We start from the raw sequence: 24,820 nt of genomic DNA, 5'->3' as shown, positions 1-24,820 counted from the left end.
TTGAGTAAGTGTCAGCTGCCTTTTGGGGTAAAAACCCTTCCAAGGTAGCTCACCTAAAAGAATCGTATTCATGTTTACCCAGAAGTAATAGCCACTAACCCGAAGTACATGTGGCAGCGGTAATCGCATATTCTTCCTCTGTTTATCCCGGCCTCCGTTGCCCTTCTCTTCCTCTGTTGCTTCCTCCTGTGCCGAATTTTAGATTGCATGGTCCTTGGGGCGGGGACCTGTCCGTATATACTTTGCACAGCACGATGCACACTGATGGCAAAATATGAATAAATACTAGCTGCAGAGCCCAGGAGCCTGTTCTGGCGATTTCCCCCACCGTACCTGATTTATCCCCGGAGTGTATCTATCTCAAAAGGCTTAATGAAGAGCTGGGTTCCCTCAACATCTCTGGCTTAGCACGGGGCTGGAGTCCCCACAGCAGCAGCAGTGGCGACGATAACGGCTATTTGTATTCATGAATGTGGCACTTCAGCGTTTATTCTCTGGGGCCTGAATGTTCTCTGTCTGCGTGCTGCAGGCTGTCTCCTTGGCTGTAATGTTCAGCACACACGTCGGATGTAGGCAGCTGAGGAAGGTTGGAAGTGCATCCCCAGGTGACCTTGAAGGGGAGATTCAATCAAGCAGGGAAAGTTGTGGAATTGGATTATGAGATTTGCAATGGAAGTGTGTGTGTGTGTGTGTGTGTGTGTGTGTGTGTGTGTGAGAGAGAGAGAGAGAGAGAGAGAGAGAGAGAGGAAGGAGTGTGTGTGTGTGTGTGTGTGTGTGTGTGTGAGAGAGAGAGAGAGGAAGGAGTGTGTGTGTGTGTGTGTGAGAGAGAGAGAGAGGAAGGAGTGTGTGTGTGTGTGTGTGAGAGAGAGAGAGAGAGAGAGAGAGAGGAAGGAGTGTGTGTGTGAGAGAGAGAGAGAGAGAGAGAGGAAGGAGTGTGTGTGTGTGTGTGTGTGAGAGAGAGAGAGAGAGAGAGAGGAAGGAGTGTGTGTGTGTTTGTGAGAGAGAGAGAGAGAGAGAGAGAGGAAGGAGTATGTGTGTGTGTGAGAGAGAGAGAGAGGAAGGAGTGTGTGTGTGTGTGTGTGTGTGTGAGAGAGAGAGAGAGAGAGAGAGGAAGGAGTGTGTGTGTGTGTGTGTGTGAGAGAGAGAGAGAGAGAGAGAGAGAGGAAGGAGTGTGTGTGTGTGTGTGTGTGTGAGAGAGAGAGAGAGAGAGAGAGAGGAAGGAGTGTGTGTGTGTGTGTGTGTGTGTTATAAGAACAACTCCAGATTCTGTTTCTCTATTCCAGTGATGTCCATGTTATAACCCAACAATGTTTTGTGAATGGCAGCCATCACTGGTTGTGCCCTTTGCAGTGCATTTCCTTCTGATGACACAGTATGTAGAGGAAGGGGCAAAAAAGGCCCACTAAAATGATCAAGGGGCTGGAGCATCTCCCCTATAAGGGAAGGTTATAACAGCTGGGATTGTTTAGCTTGGAAAAAAGGAGGCTAAGGGGAGACCTGATAGAAGTGTACAAAATTATACCCGGTGTGGAAAATGTGGGTAGAGAGACATTTTTGTCCCTCTCCCAAAATTCTAGAATCCAGTGGGAGATTTAGGACAGATAAAAGGAAGGACTTCTTCACACAGTGCATAGTTAAAACTATGGAATTTGCTACCACAAGACGTAGTGATGGCCACCAATTTGGATGGCTTTAAAGAGGGGTTAGATAAATCCCTGGAGGAGAAGGAAATTAATGGCTACTAGTCCTGATGACTTATATGCTACCTCCAGTATTTATTTTATTTATTACATTTTTTGCCGCCCCCAAAAATGGGCAGTTCACAAAAGCAGAGACACCCTATGTACACCAGTTGCTGGGGAACATGGGCGCGGGGAGGTGCTGTTGCACCCGTGTCCTGCTTATAAGTTTCCTGTGGGTAGCTGGTCAGCCACTGTGTGAACAGAATGCTGGACTAGATGGACCCTTGGTCTGATCCACCAGGGCTCTTCTGATGTCCTTACACCCACATACACCCATAGCATGTGAATATACTGTAAGCCTTCCAAGTTGAGGTCAGCACTTCATGCAGCTGATGAAGTTGGCGGTGTCCACGAACGCTTACGCCAGAATAAATATGTTCATCTTAAGGTGCCACAAGACTCTTTGTAGTTTTTCTGCTACTCTTGACAGTAGCAGGTATGCCTGTGTACCCCGGTTGCTGGGGAACATGGGTGGGAGGCTGCTGTTGCACACTCATGGCCTGCTTGTGGGTTTCTCGTGGGCAGCTGGTTGGCTACTGTGTGAACAGAATGCTGGGCAAGATGGATCCTTGGTCTGATCCACCAGGGCTCTTAGTCTAGAGGTGCAACCTGACCTGGACATTTTGGAAGTGAGGGCTGTGGCATTACCCCACAATTGAGTATCTTGTATCTGTCTAGATTAGTATGTCTGGTAAGTATGGGATGTTAGAACTGAGTGGGTGTGGTTTATGATGTTATTGGTGGGAGGGGGAAAGGAGTATATAAGGAGCGTGTTGGGAGTTTGTGATGGGTGTGTGAGCTTGAGTGCGTGTGAGGAGAGTAGGAAGGGTTTGGATTCTAGGGATTTAGGATTGGTGTGAAGAGAGTGAGGTGGTTGGTGTGTGGAGAGCTTAGATCAGGCAGGATTGAAAGTATTATATTTTGATTTAAAGCTTTTAAATGACAATAAACTTATTATTATTTTGTTAGCTACCAAATACCACGTGTCAGCTTGGCATCATTTACCTGCCTTACAGTTATTAAACACCCACACCAGAGTATTCCCACAGTATATTTAGAGCAGATCCTGAATATTAAACCTGTTTCCCTCATAGCCAGGGGAAAGGTTTTATTTAAGCCTCCCTCAAGTTTTCAGGTGATGGCGCTTGGCCTGAGAAGAGTTTATGCCGCGGGCCTCGTGGAAGGGGCTGGTTACGTCTCACGGGCCATGGCAGGATTATTCCAGAGGGCTTTGCTTTTTCCTCTCCCTACCCAATTTTTGATTCACCACTTCGTCTGCCGTTGCCCCTTCCCTAAATACAAGCAACATGAATATTGTAGGTATTTATATTAACGGAATATATCAGAGAGGAGGATTTCGATCATCCTTCCCCAACTTACTGCCCTATAGATGAGTTGGACTACAACACCCATCAGGCTGGCTGGGGAGGATGGGAGTTGTAGTCTGATCCGTTTGGAGAGTGCCAGGCTGCATTACAGGGTACCCTGCAACATATAAAACATTAATGGAAACAGGAAGCCGTCTGTGCATACTTCTAACCATGCACATGCTGCCGTTCTTTTTACCATGGAATACTCTTAGACAGCAGCGTTAAAAAGGGTGCATAGGGTGTACGTGTGCACCCATGTGTGTTACACTCCAGAAGACAAGCTGGTTGGTATTTTTGAGAGAGGAAAACTGAGCCGGAGAGAGTTTGTGGAATAATTTGTTCATATTCGGTCTTGGGAATACGATGTGCCTCTGAGCTGTTCAGTTTTAAATTGACGCATGCCACAAATATGATCAGAATGTAACAAGAGTCCTTTCAGAAATGCAATTTGGGCAGCTGGTTTCGCTTCCTCAGAATTGTACTCGCTGTCCCTTCCAAGTGTTAGAACGGAAGCGGCCGTCCCAAACGATGGGCCGTCCAGCCCTGTTCCGTCGACTCACGCGCACCTCGGTTCTCTGAGGTCTCCGGCCGACAGAGAAGACAAGTCCTTTGCCTCCCTGCTCAAGTCTCTTTTAAACTGGGCATGCAGTGCGCTGCACCGTCGGTGCAGAAGGATATTATTATCATTATTATTGTTGGTGGAACAGAGAGAGAATGTCAGGGAGAAAGAGAAGTCAGTTGGAGGAAGAAACTTCAGGGCCCTGTCTGTCCTGAATACATTAGCACCTTCTAGCGAACGTGTTGCTTCCAACTGATTTCCCCCCCCCCCCCACGGGCGTGCTGATTCAAGGGCCAAGCCACCGAGAGCCGAAATCGCCCACATCTCAGTCTGCTCCCCCCCCTTCCCCGCCCCGTCCGGCCACACGTGACCCTCGAGCTGATTTAACGCTCTGCAAAAACGCCAATTGAAACAACGCATTTCCCAGGGCAATCTTGGCTCGGTTGTCAAACCGCCTGGGAAGACGGTAGCATATTTCTCTCTCTCTCTCTCCATCCACCCCCCCTTCCCGCCACCCCCTCCTCGTTTTCCTGTAAATGTGAAAACATCCAAGCAGATTTATTCTAAATTTGGTACGAAAGACACAGTGACCCGAGCTCAGGCCTTATGGGTCCAGTCTGTGCCTCAGCTGGAAGGTATCTGCAGACACAGCTACAGGCCTTTGTAAATACTCCCTTGTGTGGAGAGCCTTTGGCTGGCTGGAGATGAGATGCGGGGGGGGGAGTTTGGGGGGGTTGCAAAGGTGGGGCTAGCTAGCCCTTGTGAGCACAAGTGCTGTGGTTATGGGCAGCTGCACTGAGAAAAGAAGTGCAGTCTTTGAAGAAATTACACACAGTGTGGAGAATGTGGGTAGGGAGACATTTCCCCCCTCTCTCAATATACTAGAACCCAGTGGGGTCATCCCATGAAGCTGATGGGTGGGAGATTCAGGACAGATAAAAGGAAGGACTTCTTCACACAGCGCAGAGTTAAATTATGGAATTCGCTACCATAGAATGCAGTGATGGCCACTGATTTGGATGGCTTTAAAAGGGGGTTGGATAAAGTCCTGGGGGTGAAGGCTATCAATGGCTATTATTATTTATTTATTTATTTATTTATTTATTTATTTATTTATTTATATAGCACCATCAATGTACATGGTGCTGTACAGAGTAAAACAGTAAATAGCAAGACCCTGCCGCATAGGCTTACATTCTAATTAAATCATGGTAAAACAATGAGGGGAAGAGAATGCAAATAGGCACAGGGTAGGGTAAACAGGCACTGGGTAGGGTAAAACTAACAGTATAAAGTCCGAACAACATCAAGTTTTAAAAGCTTTAGGAAAGAGAAAGGTTTTTAGCTGAGCTTTAAAAGCTGCGATTGAACTTGTAGATCTCAAATGTTCTGGAAGAGCGTTCCAGGCGTAAGGGGCAGCAGAAGAAAAAGGACGAAGCCGAGCAAGGGAAGGAGAGGCCCTTGGGCAGGCGAGAAACATGGCATCAGAAGAGCGAAGAGCACGAGCGGGGCAATAGTGTGAGATGAGAGAGGAGAGATAGGAAGGAGCTAGACCGTGAAAAGCTTTGAAGGTCGACAGGAGAAGTTTATATTGGATTCTGAAGTGAATTGGAAGCCAATGAAGAGATTTCAGAAGTGGCCCTGATAGCTGTGTGCTATCTCCAGTATTCGAGGCAGTAAGCCTGTGTGCACCAGTTGCTGGGGAACATGGGTGGGAGGGTGCTGTTGCACCACGTCCTGCTTTGTTGGTCCCTGGTCGACAGCTGGTGGGCCACTGTGTGAACAGCCGCTGGGCCACTTGGCATTTCTTATGTTCTTAATACAGATTGGGAGGGCGGAATGGGTGGGAATAAGGTGGTAGAGTCCTGAAGTTAGACTATACCACTTCAAGTGACAGATCATATTGATGCCCGCTCCCTGCTCTGTGCCTCTCCTTGTTTCCCCTTCAGGCCTGCCACCCCCGCCCCGCCGCGGTTGCCGAAACCCCCTAGGAGATTTTGGCACTGCAGAAGATCATCTGGTGTCTTTTTGATTCCAGTTGTGCACAGCAAATATCTGGCGGAGTAAACAGGAGAAGTGGGGCAGGGTAATTGAAGTCCCCCATCACTACTACATCACACTTCCTTGAAACACTGGCAATTTGTTTCTCAAAAGTTTCGTCCTCGTCTTCTCCTTGATTGGGTGGTCGGTAGTAGACTCCGATTATCATATTCTTTTTATTCCTAGCCCCTTTTATTTTAATCCAGACGCTCTCGACGCGGCTCCCAGTCTCATCCGCCTGTATTTCTGTGCAGGGATAGGTATTTTTAACATATAGTGCAACTCCACCTCCCTTTCTATTTCTTCTGTTCTTTTTGAACAAGTTATATCCTGCGCACGCGGCCTCTTTAAACTAAAAAAAAAATGGTGGACGCGACGGGTCCTTCTAGCAGCCCGTCACTTCTTACGTGTAGATCGGAGCGACGGCCTGCGCTACTTTTAGCGCGGGCTGGCCCCTCCTCCCACACGGATTCCTCAGTAGGTCTAGCAAGGCCGTTGGTATCACCAGCACTCTCTCCGAGCATGTCCACATCAGCCATTTATCCCGGGATCGTCCCTGTGCCTGCGAATGACACACAGGGGATCCCGGGAGCAGGCAGGGACGACCCCTCCATTTGCCTGGGATAATCTTTAAGTGTAGAAAGGGCCTCCGTCTGGCCAAATTTTTCATTGTTTCTTTCGGTATCCTTCCCCTAGGGCCGGTGCACTCGAGAAAACTGCAAATACCTTCACCCTCCGCCGCACTTAAAAACACAACTCGAAATCAACGGACGCAACAACCTGATTCAGCAAAAGACCGCAGCAGCCATGTTTGCACAGCAAATGCAGTTCATGCTACCCGGAGCACAACTACAGCCAATTGTAAGTTTCCGAAATAACCCTCTTGTTTGGCTAGGCTTGCGGAGTCTTGATAAGTTGCGGGCACCTTCCAACTCGCAGGGGTCAATGCGAAAAATAGTGTGGTGTTACATTTGCACCGAGGTTAATGCTAACCGTGGTTGGCTTTAAACTGCCTTTGAAATCAGGGTGAGAAGCTGGGTAGCACACCCTGGTTAGAGCTAGCCATGGTTCGTGTTAACCTTGGCATGGACGTCATGGTACACTAGAGTTCATAGGGAGTAGTTTGGATTGTGAGAATTAACGTGCTGAATCGTGAAATGAAGGTTGGCAGGACGTTGCTCTGGGATGTGCGTTACTTGTGGAAAAATCTGGACCTAATACCATTTATAGGCAAGCAGAAGATGGTTACGATCCATCAATTTCTGGGTTATGGGCCCAGCACGCTTCCGCCGCGCCACTCTGCTCTATAGGCAAGGAACCACAGGCACATAGGCGGTGTCCTATAAGTGAGTCGACAGACAAGGAATATTTTTATTCCTCGCTTGCAATCTACACTAAGGGCAAGAATTTTGCACACACCAACCAGGACCCCGCTATTGAGATTAATCAGACTGATAGTGCTGTGTATTGATTTACATTTTTCCTTTATCGATACTTATTGTGTTGCTGTTTCCAACTAAGAGAAGACCAGATGCTGATGGCTGCTGATGAATCATTTTCACTGCATGTTTTAGCATTCTTAGTTTATTTATGTTACCTTGTTTATCACTGGGGCTGTTCCACCTACTCAGCTGTTTTGGAGTCCTGCACCCGCAGCAGCCCAGTGAAAGTACAAAGCTTAACCATGATTAGTACTAATCATAGTTTGTTCCCTTAAACCTGGGTAAGAGCCCCCAAGTACCGTGGAAGTTATCAAGATAAACCTGTCTTCCCAGAGGGAATGTATAAGGAGTTATCGGAGAGGCTGCTTGTCGCCTTGGAAGTAAAAAGGTTGGAGAGCCAGAAGGATGAAGAGCCGGGGAACTGGTCCTGGCTGTGGATTACTTGGGGCAGTTAACCATAGTTCACAGCAACCGTCCTTGCAGCCAATCCTTGACGATGATTTAAGTCACGGCTGTTGAACCTCTTTCAGCCTGACGGCCAAATTAAATTTTGGAGAAGCTCTCAGGGGCCGCATCTGATGGTGGCGAGGGCCAAAGGCGGACATGGTGAACCTGAAAGCAAAAGGGATGGGAGCCAACTCACCTGCACTGGCCTCAGCGGGCGCGCGCCCCGCAGCTGCCTACCCCCGCTCACGCCTTTACCCTTGCGTCAGTGGGGCCATTCAAGCCGCTGTTAGCACAGGTGCACAGGAAGTGCGCGATTTTGGCACATGGGTAGCTGGCGGCCAAATGCTTACAAGAGCACGGCGAGCAGTTGGGGGGTGGCTGCGTTTATGTCGGGATCATCCAACTGGGCCCGGGGAGGGTGGACTGGGGGGGGGGCTTAGAACTCTTGGACTCAGTCGGACGCTCATTGCATTCCTACTTAAAGCTCTTATCTTCCATAACTAAGCCTTTAGGAGAAACATTTCAAGCTATTAGAAGGCGGGGCTTGGGAGAAAGACAAGGGAAAATCAGGAAACCAGCCAGCAATTGGCACTTGAGGGGAAGTGTGAACCCTGGTTTTAGTATTCAGATGAAACACTCAACCATGGTTAAGGAAAATAACCCACAGTGCTATGCGGAGGGCCAGGATCTCTTCTCGATCCTCCCAGAGTGCAGGACATGGAATAATGGGCTCAAGTTACAGGAAGTCAGATTCCTGCTGGACATCAGGAAAAACTTCCTGACTGTTAGAGCAGTACGACAATGGAACCAGTTACCTAGGGAGGTTGTGGGCTCTCCCACAGTAGAGGCCTTCAAGAGGCAGCTGGACAACCATCTGTCAGGGATGCTTTAGGGTGGATTCCTGCATTGAGCAGGGAGTTGGACTCGATGGCCTTAGAAGCCCCTTCCAATTCTACTATTGGATGATTCTATGTATTTTGTTGGCATAGGGCTGTGGGAAAGGGGGGAACAATGCCCCAACCTATCCTCTGGGGGCTTGTACGTATAAATATGTATCATAGACACAGAAGTTTAAAAACAGAACTTGAGCTACTCCTGTAAGCAAGATAGTTTCATCTTGGACTGCCCCTTGGGGCGATTCAAGAATGGGTTGATACCTTTAAAGAGTACTGCTGGACTGCTAGCTGCACGCTACCCAGGGCCTCTTGATGTAACTGGACCAGAAGAAGAGTCTGGGGCAAAGGCATCCACTTACATCTGCATCATCTGGCTGAATTCCAGGCATCAGAATTGCCCAGGATACTTCCGGATGAGGCTTTTATTGTGCAATCGCCCTGCCTCATTCGCAGAGGGCCTCGAGAATACTGTCTTCAATTTGTAACCCTCCTGCTTCCCCCACCCCAAGTGTTTTCCCCAGCTTTTTCTCTTGAGGAGGGAGGAGCAGACAGAATCGCAGCGCGATGACTTTTCATTGTTAGCACTAGGCGCCCTCCATCTGGAACCACCCTGAGTCAGTATCTCAGAACACAAGTTGCAGCTGTCAGGGTGTGGTTCCTGGAAGACATGTTCTCCACAGTCATTCCCTCCTTCCCTCCCTCGGTTCATTGTCCTCTCTTTAACAGACCGTCAGAGGTCTACAGACTCCACATTCTAGCTTAGATATGCTTTCTTCTCCAAACCATGATTTGGGTCTCCTGGGGTTATAGCCAATGTTAATCCTACTTAGAGTAGACCCATTGAAATGAATGGGACTTAGGTTAGACTAACATTGGATAGGCCTGGTTCACAAGTCACAACAACCCAGCATTTTTTTTCCCCAAACCTTGGGTTGTTGTGAACAAACAGGATCCAGCGAGCAAGCTGGCTCCTGCAGTTCAATCGCTCCCAGTAGCTATAAACAAACCAGAGATGATCCATCCCTGGGTTGTTTAGCCTGGCATCTGAACTGTTTAAGCTGTGGGTTCCAGCTCTGGGTTATCTCTCCCCAACAATCCAAATTCCTATTTCAGACATCACACTAAATGTTTCTGGGTTGTTTAACTTCTCTCGCATGCCGCTGTAGTGACCCAGTGGTGGTAGCTGACAAATAGGAACACAAGAAACCGCCATGCCGAGTCAGACCCCAGGCCCATCAAACCTAATATTCTTGACACTGGTTGGCAGCAGCTCTGCAGTGTTTCAGGCAGATTGTTTTCCAGACCTACCCGGAGATGCCAGGGATTGAACTTGAGATCTTCTGCATGCCAAGCGTGTGTTCTACTGCAGAGCCCTGGCCCCTCAATGCTCGTTCCTGCTCATTCTCAACAACACAGGGTTTGAAAAACACCTGGATTGTTGCGACATCATACGAACTCACCCGTGGAGTTTCAACAGTGGCTTAATTCCTGGGCTGTGATGAAATACGTTCTGAAAGCTGCTATTTGTGATGGGCCGCAAAGACGCCCAGGCAGACTCGGAAGCTTGTGCAAATGGCGGCAGCTAAACAGGGAGACGAAAGCATGACTAATTTAGTCCATGGAGCAAATTAGTGAAAATTAAGACATTTTCAGGAATCGAACCAGAATTGAGAATGAGACAATTTGCGAATGTTTTTGGTGGACACGTGCTGACTCGCATTTGGGGCTTTGAACCAGCCATGCTCACATGTTTTGAGAGCAGAAACAAAGTTTTCATTTCCAAGACATGAGCAACTGGCGACTACACCTCTGTAGGAAAGTTGGTCTAAAATTCAAGGGTGTCACAATCCCTCCTACCCCCCCCAAAAAAAAAAACCCACCCCACACATTTCTGGGAGGGTGGCACAGTGATTTAACCCTCCAGACCTCCGTGAGCTCAGGTGGACGTCGAAAAGCTTGAGACTTCGTGAGCATGTCAGGATTTGGACTAACACAATTAGCCATGACCGGGTTACCAAGGCCTTAAAATAGACCGAACAATCGAAATACTGGCAAAAGTAGGACAGATGCTTTGATAACCGCCAGCGTTTGTACAAAAGGAAACCATACAACTCTTCAGTTCTGTTTTGAGTCATCTGTGCTCGTGTTGGGTGGGGCGGAGAGTGAAGTAATTCAGAGTGTTACGACTCGCTTTCAATCTCACTGCTACTTTGAGTCTGGAGAGGGAAGCTCAGTGGAATCTTTCTCTCTCCAGTCCCTCAGCATGTTCATCCACTTCCCTCATGGATGTTTGTCTGCCTTTGCAATGGACACAGCTACAGTGGTAGCCAAAATTGTGGACACTTTTTGAAATTTTCATGTTTTGCAACTTTGCGTGCTTATAGAAAATGTTCTGTTTCACGAAATTCAAATGTTTATATATCAATTGAAAGAGAAATTCATGCTGAATTCAATACAAAAACCAGAATTCAAATAGCTGCAGTACAAAAAAAGTTACGCTTACTTTAGTCTAAAAACAAACACAGGTGTGATTGAGTGAAGAAGCGGATTGGAATTGCAAACCCTACTTGGCCAATCACAGTCCTTGTTCCGGGGACCATTCGCATGGCAGTAGCTGCGATACATCATGTTTCAAGTTGAGGAAAGTCAGTTTTGCTGTTGGTTCCGTAGCTGAAGCGCAATTGGAGATGGTGTGAATATTTGAAGTATTTCTCAAATCAAAAGTGTACGTACGTACATCATAAATAGAACAATGGCACCAAAGAAAAGAGTTGATTGGACACCCAGGAAAAGAAGCCAGATGGTTGTATTACGTGAATCAGGTCTTTCAATTGATATATAAACATTTGGATTTCATGAAACAGAACATTTTCTATAAGCATGCAAAGTTGCAAAACAGGAACATTTCAAAAAGCGTCCACAATTTTGGCCACCGCTGTATAGGCAAATGCAGCAGTAACAAGATCAGCATTTGCTGGTGACATGGTGCTCCATCACTGGTTCTCAAACGGGGTAGTTGCCTGAATTTGAAGCATTGTCAACTCATAAACCCGGGGTGTATGTGCAAAAGAAAATGTTAAATTAAGGCGGCAGCATTTAATTGATTGATATGTTAGACTAAGGGCTTTGCTAGACAAGGGGGGATACCCAGGATCGCCCCTGTGCTTCCAGATGACGCACAGGGGATCCCGGGTATAGGCACAGGTCAACCCTCCCTTGCCCCGGGGTAATGGGCTCCACTGGGACCATGGAAGGTCTAGACCATTCCGTGGCTTTTCCCGGCTACGTGGCTTACTCGCGCGTAGCCGGGAGAAGCCGCGTACGGGGCAGGGGAAGAGATCACAGCCAAGGGGGGAGATCAGGGCCAGGGGGGGAGGTTGAGGCCAGGGGGAGTGGGGAAACGGGTTTTTTTTAAAAAAAAAATTACCTTTGGTGCTCCTGTGCACCCGGCCCTTTAAAAATAAAAAATGGCGGATGTGACGGGGCTGTCCTTTAGCCCGTCGCATCTGACATGTGGATTAGAGCGACTGCCCATGCTAGCTGCAGCGCGGGCTCACCCCTCCTCCCGACCAGACTTTCAGGTAGGTCTAGCAAAGGCCTAAGAAGCTGTTAAAGAGAGTTTTAAGGCAAGGTGGGCAACTTGGGATCAGTTTGGGATCAGAAAGACTACCTTTTTCCATACAAGCCTGCCCAGTTCTTAAGATCTTCAGGAGAGGCCCTTCTTTTGAGACCGCTAGCTTCAGAGTCGTCTTTGGTGGCAACGCAAAAGAAGGCCTTCTTGGTGGCCGCTCCCTAGCTGTGGAACTCGCTGCCGAGGGAGGATAAGTTCACGGCCACTCTGCTGTCGTTCCACCAGCCAGCAAAGGCCGCTTTATTTAAGCAGGCCTTTGGTCTGTTACGTTGGATGTCGTTTTTCCTTCATTATTGTTTTACTTGTGTCCTAATGCTTTTCCGTATAATTTTTGTCGAGTTTTATTGAGTGCATTTTTGCAACCTGTTTGCCCCCCCCCCCCGGACGTGTTGTCCTACAACTCCCAACATCTGGAGGGTATCAGGTTAGGGAAGTCTGCTTTATGTGTTTAAATAATGAGTTGTGATTGAATTGAAGTACTGTTTTGATTCCTACACAAGTCGTTTTTTAAAATTAAGCGTTGTAGCCCTTTGCCTGAGTCGTGAAAGCCCTCAATGGCTCATTCCAATGCATCTCATGTCCAGAATTGTCCGCTTCCGTTGGTGAATTGGGGGGGGGGAGGGCTGTGTTAATTGCCCAAAGGTGCTTCCTTAATTGTGTCATTAAGCTCTTAACGATCGTGGCTGTTCTTCATCCATACCAGTGAAAATGCCGTGTGCTTGCAATGCGCTGCGTACTCTTGGATCAATGAAGAGGGAGGGGAGGGTCTCAAGCCCACGACAGCAAATTAATAGACTGGGAACTGGAGTCCTCTTCTCAGCCAGTGTGATTAAAGGAATCATTTCCAAAGATGGGGGTTAAGGTGTATCGGTACATGCCGAGGCCAGGCGCCAGGCTAACACCTGTGTCCTTTGTCTCCCGCTTTACCCAACAGACGACGTTTGCTGTGACTCCTTCGCTTGCAACTAGCCCCACCATGGCGTTTAGTCCCTACTTAGGTCACGTTTCTCCTGGAATGGGCTTGGTTCCTGCAGAGCTCTTACCAAATGCACCTGTCTTGATGTCCGGGAACCCGGCCGTTTCGGTACCGGGAGGCTCTGCTGGGCAGAAACTGATGAGGACAGATAAATTGGAGGTATTTTCACTGTCTCGGATAATAAAACTTGCCTTAGTCAATGGAAGTAGGGGGCATTTGACCTAGGCTACTGCTTGCACTGGAAAAACTTTGATGGGGAACTGGTCGGGGACAAGAGTCAGGGCAGGATTTTGAACCGCTTTCTGTATCAGAACGTGGAACCGATTCTCCATTATTTATTTTATTTTATTTATTTATTTATTTATTGCATTTTTATACCACCCAATAGCCGAAGCTCTCTGGGCAGTTCACAAAAATTAAAGGTTCCTTTACATTGGTTCTGTGATAACACATACCAAGTTTGCATAACATTTGATCTCCTAGCTGAAAGACGAGGAAGCTCTTAAATCCAATTTTATTGATGTTGGAGTAAGCGTTCTCCTTTCTATAAGTTTGAGATCACCGTTTGCCTAAAACTGCTTCTCGGCTTCCATCATCTCGCCTGGGCCGAGGGTTTTTTTATTGCGAATAATACAGTCAAAGGGGCCGCAGGTTCAGTCGGAAAAGACCTTGAGAGTGATGTTAATAGAGTGGAACTGTCTCTACCTGACCTCAAATCCCCAGGACTTGTTTGCAAAACCAAGGAAATCCTACAGCAAAAGGTTGTTGATTCAGGGTTCTCATTTTGAATCAACAAACTTTGTTGACATGGGCAGGAGATCCCAGCTGGAGGGTTTTTTTTCCCCCTTCAGTCCAAACCTCCTTGCTCACCACCCCAGATCTCTGAAGGGCTAGCACAGAATACAGGAATCGGTGTAATTCTATAGGCATGAAGAAATGCCCGTGCCTGCTGTTTCAGCAGCTACGAATTCCAAGAGGAAAGAGACGTGAAGGGCTCTTTTTTAGTTGTGATATTGTTTCTGTTGGTTGAAGGGAGTTTAAAGGTATTGTTTAAGGTAGATGCACCCGCCTCCCAAATTCTTTTTTCTTTTTAATGGAACGGGGGCGAGGAAACAAAGCCCTATGAAGAGGGACTGAAAGAACTGGGCATGTTTAGCCTGGAGAAGAGAAGATTGAGGGGAGACATCATAGCACTCTTCAAATACTTGAAAGGTTGTCACACAGAGGAGGGCCAGGATCTCTTCTCGATCCTCCCAGAGTGCAGGACACGGAATAACGGGCTCAAGTTACAGGAAGCCAGATTCCAGCTGGACATCAGGAAAAACTTCCTGACTGTTAGAGCAGTGCGATGGTGGAATCAGTTACCTAGGGAGGTTGTGGGCTCTCCCACACTAGAGGCCTTCAAGAGGCAGCTGGACAACCCTCTGTCAGGGATGCTTTAGGGTGGATTCCTGCATTGAGCAGGGGGTTGGACTCGATGGCCTTATAGGCCCCTTCCAACTCTGCTATTCTATGATACTATGATTCTATGAATGGCATCCATAATGGCTATGGAGTGCCCAAAAGGCCAAAATTAGCTTGTTTGCAAGGTAGTTTTGACCCCTCTGCAAGCTAATTTTGACTCTTTTGGTGGACCGTAGCTGCTACAAAGCACCCAAAGGACTACAATTAGCTTACAAACAAGGTAGTTTTGATCCTTCTGGTGCCCAGTAAAGCCTACAGACACCATTTTTAAATTAGTTTATTTATCTTTCGACATCCATCAGAGGGTGGGCTGTAGGGGCAAAAAGCTCCCAGAGAGTTGCCCACCCCTGGTATAAGGGTAACTGCTCCTGTACACAAGGCTGCTGACTTAGCAGGCTTGTTGGTTGTGTCAGATGTAACTCTACAATCTGCAGCTTTCTACTTGTGAATTCCAAGCCCTCTAACAAAGGCTTGACTAACTTAAAACCCATCTGAAATTTGTACGTTTTTTAAATGAGCCCGTCCAATTTGCTTGGAACACCAGAGCTAATCTCTGTTTAGGATTTTGTTCTGTTTTTAATACCCATAAATACGCACACCCATCTAAAATGGCTAAAACAGTTGAGTTACTAGGGGTGAAAAGTTATGAATAAATATGTACGAACTTAAATTAGAACTAAATTAGATTTTAGTAATATGCGGACCATTCTAGGGGGCGGGGATTTCTCTTTTTACACCTAAATGCAATATTTTGGTCTACATTTCGAAACACACTTGGATACTTTTATTTTTTTAGCCCTGATGTTTACCTGCTAAATGGTTATCAAATGGTTGCTTTTGTTGTTTATTAATTTATGTTCTTAAGATTGGTTTTAAATATTGCTGGATTTGTTCGCCACCTTGCGTACCCTTTCAGGGAAATAGGCAGGATATAAAATTTAAAATAAATAAAATTTATAAAGTAAATAAATCAAACACAATGAAATTTTGGATCAACACCAGCTAAGACCATAAGCAGAAATCCCATCTGTCTGAATAGGACTATCACTGCTATTTACTTTAAGGAGGCCTTTAAGGTCAGGAACCTTGGAAAGAGAGAGCGCTCTCCCCCATTCCAATAAATAAATAAGATCTGGAATGGCGACACCATTATTATTATTATTATTATTATTATTATTATTATTATTATTATTACAACATTCATATCCCCCTTTTTTCCTTTGCCAGGAAGCCAAGGTGGCTTATATGTTCCTTCTCTTCATTTTATCCTCACAACAACCCTGTGACGTAGGCTGAGAGTCAGTGACTGGCCCAAAGTCACCCAGTGAGCTCCATGGCCAAGTGGGGACTAGAACCCGGATCTCCCGAGTCCCGATCCAATATTCTATCTGCTACACCACACTAGCTCTCACCATGAGACGAAAAGTGACCCTTGGATAAGTCAGGGGCCTGTGATTCAGTGTCCCCCTGTCCTTTCCTGACGTCTTTGTGTTGACAGTGATCCTGTTCAGACCACATGCTAAGCCACGGTGGTTAAGCATTTTGAGCTAAACATCATGGCTTAGCGGGTTGTGTGAACCATGACTTAGCGGGTTGTGTGAACCATTCCTAAACACAGTGGCTATATAACCGTGGTTTAAACACGCTCACTAACCATTTGCTGCAAAAGGGTTAGCGGCCTAACCATGGCTTAGCGGGTTGTCTGAACAGGCCCCCACTGAGGGGGAAACGCAGGGCGTGGGTTGGCTGGAGTTCCCTGTTTGAATAACGTGGCTTTCTTTCAAGGTTTGCCGAGAGTTCCAGCGCGGGAACTGCACGCGTGGTGAGAACGATTGCCGTTACGCTCATCCGATAGATATTGCCATGATAGACACAAACGAGAACACTGTTACAGTTTGCATGGATTACATCAAAGGGCGGTGTTCTAGGGAGAAATGCAAGTACTTCCATCCACCTGCTCACCTGCAAGCCAAAATCAAGGCAGCTCAACACCAGGTGAATCAAAGTGCTGCAGCCGCAATGGTAAGAGAACAGCCTCCAGCAAAGGTATTGCTAAGTACTGTGTGTTTTTGCCCCACAAAGGAAGAAAGCGAGAAGGCTCATGAACCCCTCTTCTCCCCTTCCTAATAGCCTTTGAACAGCTTTCCCCAACCCGGTGCCCTCCGGAAGGGTTGGACTTCACTTCCCATCATCCCAATGCCGCTGCCATGCTGACTGGGAATGATAGGAGTTGCAGTCTTACTACCTCTGAAGGTCACCTGGCCGTGGAAGATGGCCACTGGATGGTAAAGTTTAGAACGATCCGTCCCATCCCGTCAGGAACAGCCCCATCGTACGCATGCTTACTCGGAAGAAAGTCCTGCAGGGTTCAAGGGTTTCCAAGATCAGCTTCCAGAAGAGTCACCGCTTCTTCCGTCTTCTTTACTGCAGAAAATCCATTAAGAAAAGGAAATGACGGGATTACTGCGCAGCGCTTTGTGGCTGTAACAGTAGACATCCTCCTTTGTCCTACCAGCCCTCGGTGCAACCTGAAATCTCCCTTGCACCTAGGACAGTCCAATCTAATTCAAGGTGCAGCCCTAGCCTCAGCAAAATGCCCTACAGACCCCCACCATTCTACAGTTCCAACATTCCCCAGCCAACCTGGACTTTTGCAGGGCTTTGGCAGTTATAGGACTTTTTTTCTATCTCAACATATATAGGATTGCATCCCTCGTCCACATAACATCTCCTGCCCTCCATATTAAAATTAAATTTGCCCCCCTGGGGGGGGGGGGGTTCCCATCATGCCGCCTCCTCTGGATCTCCCACTTTTTTTATTGCTTCGCTTAAATAGATTTCCCGAAAACTCAGGCGTTTGCTCATGCTTTCGGGACATTCTTGTTGGTCCTAATAAAGCTGTTGCCCGAATGTGGCTTTTAGGGGGATTTGTGTGCAGGTGACACAGGGCTGCAGCCCTAAAGCCCTGCTTCAACTCCAGTACATTATGCTTTCAAGGCCCATGGACCAGGGAAGCCTTCCTTGCTCAGCCATAGCTGCTTAAAGGAAGTCAGCCTAAATAATTACCCGTCAGGCAATAGAGGCTGGAGTTGGAAAATAAATAAAACTGCCATTCCTCCCCAAAGAATCCATAACGCCCAGAGAGTTCACGAATGTAAGAAGAGCCCTGCTGGATGAGACCCAAGGCTGATTTTGTCCAGCATTCAGTTTGCATGGGGCCAGCCAGTTGCCCGTGGGATGAAGCCCTTTCTTGTAAGGGGGCTTCTTCCATGCAAGAAAAGGCTACGGTTTGGGGGCTTTTGAAGTTGAGGGGGAAAGGCAACGAAGGGAGGGTGCATAACGAAAGGTTTATAAAATGGCACGTGGAGAAAGATGTATTTTTCACCCTCATTAGTCTAGAATTCAGGGTCATCTGGTGTTAGTTTGAGGACTAACAAAAAGAAACACTGTTTATTTAATCGGTGTATTGAGACGCCGCTTTCCTAAGTAAACTCTACGCAGAGCAGCTCACGATAAACATTAACTTATCGAAAGGCCACCTTAGAGACGGAGAAAACAATTAGTTACAAAACGTATCGATGCAAAAAGGCAAATCTAAAAACAATTCAATCCGTGTAAGAGAAAGCAAGTGCCGGGTGGTCCCTTGAGCCGATTTGTGACGCAATACTCACTTCGACACCGCCCCTGGTTATCAGCAAGGTGTTCAGCGAGGACCATATCGCCACGGCACCTCTCGTCTTCAAAAGGATCATTTCTTAATGACCTACGCTTGAGTCGGAGCCCTTTTACCCAGAAATGTACCTTTGGAGCAATCCGCTGTCAGGCTCTTTGTTAATCAGGCGTAATTCCTGACATCTTAACATTGGCAGCCTTTAGTGCATCTTTAATTCATGCCGTCCCTTTCCGGCATCAACTTAACTTGTCTTATTACCAGCCTGCTTAAAATATTTATCGATCGTTTGTCACCAAGGCTTTGCCACGCAAATCGCCTTGCATTATTCATTAACTTCTCTCTCTCTCTTTCTTTTTGCAAGGCGTCATGCTTGCATTGGACCTCTTGAGTCTGGAGGCAGACTTGGAAATAAGTCCACAGGCGTTGCAAGACGACCAAAAACAAGCCCCCGTCTGCCCAGATGTGCCTGTGGATTAGCCATTGATGGCACATTGGTAGCCAAAGTGGAGAAAGAAAGGGGGAGAAAGAAATTAAAACGTATTGCCCAAATGCAATTCTGATTCGCCCCACGTGATTATAGGCGAGCGGCTATTTACAAAGCTGGTTTGAGAGATGTATGTATAAGCAAAACTGAAGTTCATCAGAGTTCCCCAAATTTATTTATTTATTTATTGCATTTTTATAAATAAATACATTTTATAGCCGAAGCTCCCTGGGCGGTTCACAGAATGAGCTTCAGAACTTCCACTTTGACGCTCTTTCTGTTTCATATCCATATCAAATGGCAATTTTTGTTCTTTTCGCATGAAAATTCGGGTGCACTTTTAAAAATTGACGCATTCTTCTCCCACTGATTAAAGCATGTTTCAGCACTTTTTTCATATGCATTTTTTCAAACGTAGACATGCTGTCGAACACGGGGGGTGGGTGGGTTTGGCCGACGAATCACATTGCAAGCTCAGACATAAACAGGCTTTGACTGCAAATTGCATTCAAGGCTGTCTTCGGTCCTGGGGGCGGTCCGTATGCAGGGAAAGGCCCGCAGTGGATGCGGATGTGCAGCAGGCCAGTTAGACCACACGAGCGCAGCTGCACAGTCACAGCAGGGCTTCTCTGCAATGCTGCAATTTGAAAATGTTGGGAATTTACCCCGACTTTTTCAGAGAGATGTCAATATGGCGCTTCTGCTGTGACATCGCTCTGGGGTCAACCTGGGGGCGGAGCCTGGTGGACAGTGACCAGCGATTGGTTGCCTTCCACCAGGAAGAGGACAGGGGCAACTCCGGGACCCGGATGGCCACCCGGAAACCCTGTGCTCCTTTCTCAGCATCTGGATGACCCACCGCCCTCCCGGGAGAAGGAAAGTGTGGGGTTTGAGAGGGAGGTGGTGCCAACCCGGTGCCATGAAGACAGCCCCCTGTTCAAAAACAATCTGACACATTTTTCTCATAAGTCCTTTACCTGGTTTGTGCGTATGCTTGAAATCAAAGATTAAAAGGACAAGTCCTATTTTTCCCTCAAAATTTAAGCCTCAATCATACTAACACATCTGGGCAGAAGTTGCATTTCTTTATTATTATTTTTATGAATTCATTTATTACATTTTTATGCCCCCCCCCAATTAAAACCAATTGGTTCACAACAATTAAAACCATAGAATGCCAAATCAATAAAATACAGATGATAAAATACAACATGAAAGTGTAAAAGTTTAAAACTACTATATCAAAATAATCAGTGGTGCAAAAATTTAAATTACAATACCAGATAAAATCAAACTGAAAAACTAAAATGCCTGGGACAATAAAAAGGTCTTCATCTGGTGCTGAAACCGGCTCAATGTAGGTGCCAGGAAAACCTCTCTGGGAATCACATTCCACAGCTTTTCCTGGTAGACACCCATTTGAATCTCTTATGTACCAATCCTGAAGAGGCTTGCTGAAGCTAAGGAGGTCTGAGTCTGGTCAATGTCCAAATGCCCATTGACATCCTGGGAAACTCCTCCATCTAAACCCCCCTTTGAATGGAAAAAAAGGCAGGATAGACATGTAATAGGATTAAAATCTCGAAAACACCCAGGAAGTTGGGCTAAATAGTTTAAGAATAATCTGCGATTGAAGAAGTGGTTGCTCCCTTCCCTGATAAATTTTGGGAGCAGAAAGGTGGGCACGAATAACGAAAGAAGCATTTGGCTTGAAACTTTTGCTTAATGGTCAATTCTGGACACACGTTGCGCTGTTTATTTTTAAAATATCCCCCACCCCCCAATACACACAGACACACACATACAATTAAAGGAATGCAAAACACAGCCCATCTGACGTTTGTTAGCTCTGCTTTTAGCACCAGGTAAAAAATGGTAACCAAGGATAATTAAAGCTATAACCCTCTGGACCAGGAATGGAAAACCCGGGGCCCACGGGCCAGATATAAGCTGCGGGGTCTCCCCATCTGGTCTGTGGCCTCCCCTTTTCCCCACCCTCACCCATGCAGCATTTTCAGGGGGGACTCACTGCTGGGGAGCCGTCCCTTTCACATGCACTATGATTTCCCCATGGAAAATCGCTTCCTCCCAGTGCTGGTTAGGCTTTTCAAAATGTGGGGACACTTCTGGGGGAGGATCACTGCTTGTGCAAGAAGTCTCTGTGCACTGCACTCAAGCCACGAAAAATTGCCTCTGCCCATTGCTCAGGGAAACCTTTCTGTTAAAGCCGATGAATAACCTAGGAAGATGCCTCATATAGAGTCAAGTCAACCCCTGTATTACCAACACAGACTGGCAGCAGCAGCAGCAGCTCTCCAGGGTTTCAGGCATGAATATTTCCTAGCCCTGCCTGGAGATGCTGGGACCTTCCACATGCAAAGCAAGGGCTCTGTCATCAGCCCCAGCCAGCATGCCTAATAGGCAGGAATTCTGGGAGTTGTAGTCCAAGACATCTGGAGGGCAGCAAATGGGCAAAGACTGGCACAGAGCATCTTTGGCAAGCAAGGCTCTGCAAAAAGAGCTCCCCCAAACGTAGAAAGAAAAAATAAAATAACAATGAAAAGCTCAGCGTAAAAGCCTGGAATTCCCAATTGCCTTATTTCTTGCTATTGTTTGAAGGGCTTGTGAATTTTCTTGTGGTTTTTCCCCTCACCCTCCAGATACTAGGAACATAGGAAGCTGCCTTATACTGAGTCAGACCATGGGTCCATCTAGTTCAGCACTGCTGACACTGACCGGCAGCAGCATCTCTCCAGGGTTTCAGGCAGGAGTTTTTCCAGCCCTACCTGGAGCTGCCGGGAATCGAACCTGGGACCTTCTGCATGCCAAGCAGGAGCTCTGCCACTGAGCTACGAGCCCCTCCCTTTTCCCAAGCCTATTTGCTTGGGGAAAGGGCAAGACAGGCAGGGGACATATCCTCCCTTCCGAGCTCTGCCACCCCCCACCCCCACGCCATCAAAATTACGCCGTTCCACATATCGTGTGCTTTTGTGCCATTTCGCGCCATTTCATTTCCCTGGTTTTAGGTTTGGAAATAGCTTGGAGGGAATTTCCCTGAAAGGTAGAGTTAAGATGGGGGCGGGACACAGCATAGAAACACACACACACCCCTCACTCTTCCATGAGGACTAGAAACATAGGTGTGCATTATAGCCCCCAAAAAGAAACAAGAAAAAAAGGTTGCAGTAAGCTTTGAAACACTCATGTTCTCAAACTTCCTAGGAAAATCTTGCCGTGCGCGACCTCCATGTCCTGTTTGTGGGTCCCTGGCCAACAGAGTGCTGGACTAGAGGGACCCTCGGTCTGATCCAGCCGGGCTCTTCTTATGTTCGCTGCTCTGCCGACAGAGTAGACTTCCCCCTAAAACGGAGCAAGGGAACTGACCTCCTAGTATTTGTCCAGTGGATTGTCTCAGGCCCCTGCATTGTGCATGTCACATCTGTTTTTAATATATGGTATAATGCATTCATTATTATTTTTATTTTTTTTTCTCTTCACCTCCACAATGTCGCTCTCCTTTTTGACGCACTTCTGCTTGCTGTTTTCTGTTGTTGTGCTTCCCCCCTTCCTTGGCTCATTACCATCATGTGCTCGCTGCCTGCTAATTAAGACTCCGCCAACTGTCCGATCAATGAAGCGACCCCTCGAGGCAACCTTTGACCTGGTACTTTGACCTCTCACCTTCTTGCTTTGCATGTAACCATCTTTAGATTGCATGGGAGACATTTCCTTTCTTCTTCTTCTTCTTCTTCTTCTTCTTCTTCTTCTTCTTCTTCTTCTTCTTCTTCTTCTTCTTCTTCTTCTCATCATCTGTTCTATTTTGTGCATGACCTACGGAGACTGCCCATTGGATGGCGGAAATGTCACCTTCTCCATTCCAGCACCGCGATTGGCTTTCTTCCTTTCCCCCCGCCCTGCAAGAACAAGGATGCAACCCTCCCGTTTAATTGGAAACTGTTTTCGATCACAGCAGATGCCTTCACCACCACCACCACCACCACCACCACACCGTCACCTCCCCCCAAAAGACCAGATGCAGCTTTGGAGCAAATATAATTATCACCGTTTTTCAATCAGGCCGTTTTCAAACAGTGACAGCTGCAGGGTTTGCGTTTTCGGGGGGGCGGGGAGGGAGGTTCCCGACAGGGAGCCCAGCGGGGTCCGTTTCACACCTTTGGTCTGAAATGCCTCAGAGGAAACCTTCAAGGTGTTCCAGAGGCATGGAAGCAACAGCCCAACCCACACTTCAGTGGGTGTGCGGCGTTCCCACCCACCCCGCTTGAGCACGCGGCTTCTGGCTTGTTTGGTATGGTTTAAACGGCAGGCCTGGGCCCTAGAACCTCTCTGTTATTATGTCTAAAAATAGGGTCACTGTCGATGAAAGGAGAATACAAAAAAAAAAGAAGAGTATGCAGTCCTGAACTTTTTGGATAGGAAGAAAAACAGGGTTCAAAGCAAATCAATAAATGCCTCTTCGGGGGTTTTTTTCCCAGGAGGACTCTTTACCAAACCTGTCTCCTGGGCAGGCTAGGGATCAGACCTGTGATTGAGGCTGTCCTCCATCGCATAAGTTCATGGCCTCATTTGCAGGATGCAACACTGAGGGAGACTTTTCTGTTATTTTCGGGAAAGAGGCTGTGTGTGTGTGTGTGTGTGTGTGTATGTGAGATTATCAGTTGGAGCAACTGCATGGACCTTTCTTGCTCCAGTTAGCTGGGAGACACCCCCTGAATTGGGCATGCTGGAAATGGGTTGGGGAGAGCGACGCAGCTGCTAGCCCATCAGAGTAAGAAGCTTTAGTAAGTTCCTTCCCTGAAAAGGGCCCAAATGTGAAAGACAAGATGCAGTTCTCAATACCTGCTTACATGATTTCCTGCCCCACCAACCCAAATTTGGGCCAAACTTCTGACAGTTTGAAATGTTGGCCCCTGGGGTCTTTTCTCCTCTGCGCCTGAGGTAAGGCGCTTCCGTTTTTTGCAGCTGCGCACCGGGGGAACCCTGTTAGGGAGTGGTGGTCTGCAGCAATCTTTCCCAACCTGGTGCCCTCCATATGTTTTGGACTGTAATTCCCACCTGCCTCGGCCCTAAGAGCTAAAATCCAAGCATAGAGCTCAGTCAGCCAGACTTAGAGTGACAACAGAGCACTGGTTGTGCTGGGACCTATGTGCTGAGAACTCCACTTTCTCTCTCTCTCTCTCTCTCTCTCTCTCTCACACACACACACACACACACACACACACACAAAGCCTGACCTCAAAGCACTTTGACCGCACGCTGCCAAATGGATTCTCCAAGCCCCCAATTTTTTCCACGCTGCATCCTGTCTGTGTCAGTGGAGGTTGCATATAATAAATCTGCCCAACCAAATCTGTAACAATTGGTTATTTGAGAACCAGAAACAAAACCAAGCCATCGCCCATCTAGCTCCAACCGAACGGAGCATCCGTTTCCTCTGATGCGCAGTCTCCTGTGGCCTGTGAAAACTGAAGTGAAACCTGTTTCTACATAAACTGTTTGAAGTTTACGCTCCTTCCGTGCATTCCCATTCACGACATCTTGGCAACTGTTTTCCCCTCGTGTAAGGCCTTGGTTTTGTACTCTGTGCACAGCCTTAACGTATGAAGTGTTTAGACGAAAGGGGTGGGTGGGGGAACCAATTCGTTCCAGGTTGTCTACGTTAGCCTGTTCCTTTAAGCATACAGGCCTGGGGTTTCACTAACTTGCATGTAAAATACAGACAGGCAGCCAAAGAACTGCTCATTCTAAACGCCTGTATATATGTCAAGGGTTCTCAGGTTCCAAGGGTAACTTGGAAATGCATCAGATTTAGGGTCAGGTCTGCCATAAAATCTGGCCAGACCTTTTTACCAAGTGCAAAAAGAAGGAGGGACAAGGCCCCAAGGAAGCGGTGACGTTGTTCTACTGGTTATCAGCGCTGCCAATCAACTCAATGAGTTGGTGTGTACCCAGCTGTAGATATTTCACAGTGGATATTTCACTTCGGGACGCTCATGCGCGCCCATGTCTCTGGAAGTGGCCTTGCCCTACTTAGGACAGCCACCTCTCTGTCTGAGAACCCCAGCTCTGTATTTTTCT

At 47.2% G+C, this 24,820-nt stretch overlaps 1 protein-coding gene and 1 non-coding gene across 4 annotated transcripts in view; one reads left to right on the top strand and one right to left on the bottom strand.

Annotated features, from left to right (window-relative positions):
- The window catches only part of MBNL3 (muscleblind like splicing regulator 3), a 109,399-nt gene that overhangs the window by 68,154 nt on the left and 16,425 nt on the right, over positions 1–24,820 (top strand). For 2 of the 3 annotated variants that reach the window (XM_063141592.1, XM_063141590.1), the window contains exons 3-6: positions 6,408–6,572; positions 13,062–13,262; positions 16,353–16,589; positions 22,335–22,388. In XM_063141592.1, coding sequence (XP_062997662.1) covers positions 6,408–6,572; positions 13,062–13,262; positions 16,353–16,589; positions 22,335–22,388 — 657 coding nt within the window. The remainder of the gene's footprint in view (positions 1–6,407; positions 6,573–13,061; positions 13,263–16,352; positions 16,590–22,334; positions 22,389–24,820) is intronic. The other variant, XM_063141591.1, reaches the window with a different exon arrangement.
- On the bottom strand, positions 21,512–21,584 carry TRNAA-GGC (transfer RNA alanine (anticodon GGC)). The gene has a single exon. It is a non-coding gene; the product is annotated as a tRNA-Ala (tRNA).

This window comes from Elgaria multicarinata, chromosome 15, assembly GCF_023053635.1.
Source record: "Elgaria multicarinata webbii isolate HBS135686 ecotype San Diego chromosome 15, rElgMul1.1.pri, whole genome shotgun sequence".
NCBI classification, from domain to species: Eukaryota; Metazoa; Chordata; class Lepidosauria; order Squamata; family Anguidae; genus Elgaria; species Elgaria multicarinata.
This window is presented reverse-complemented; position numbering and strand designations above follow the sequence as displayed.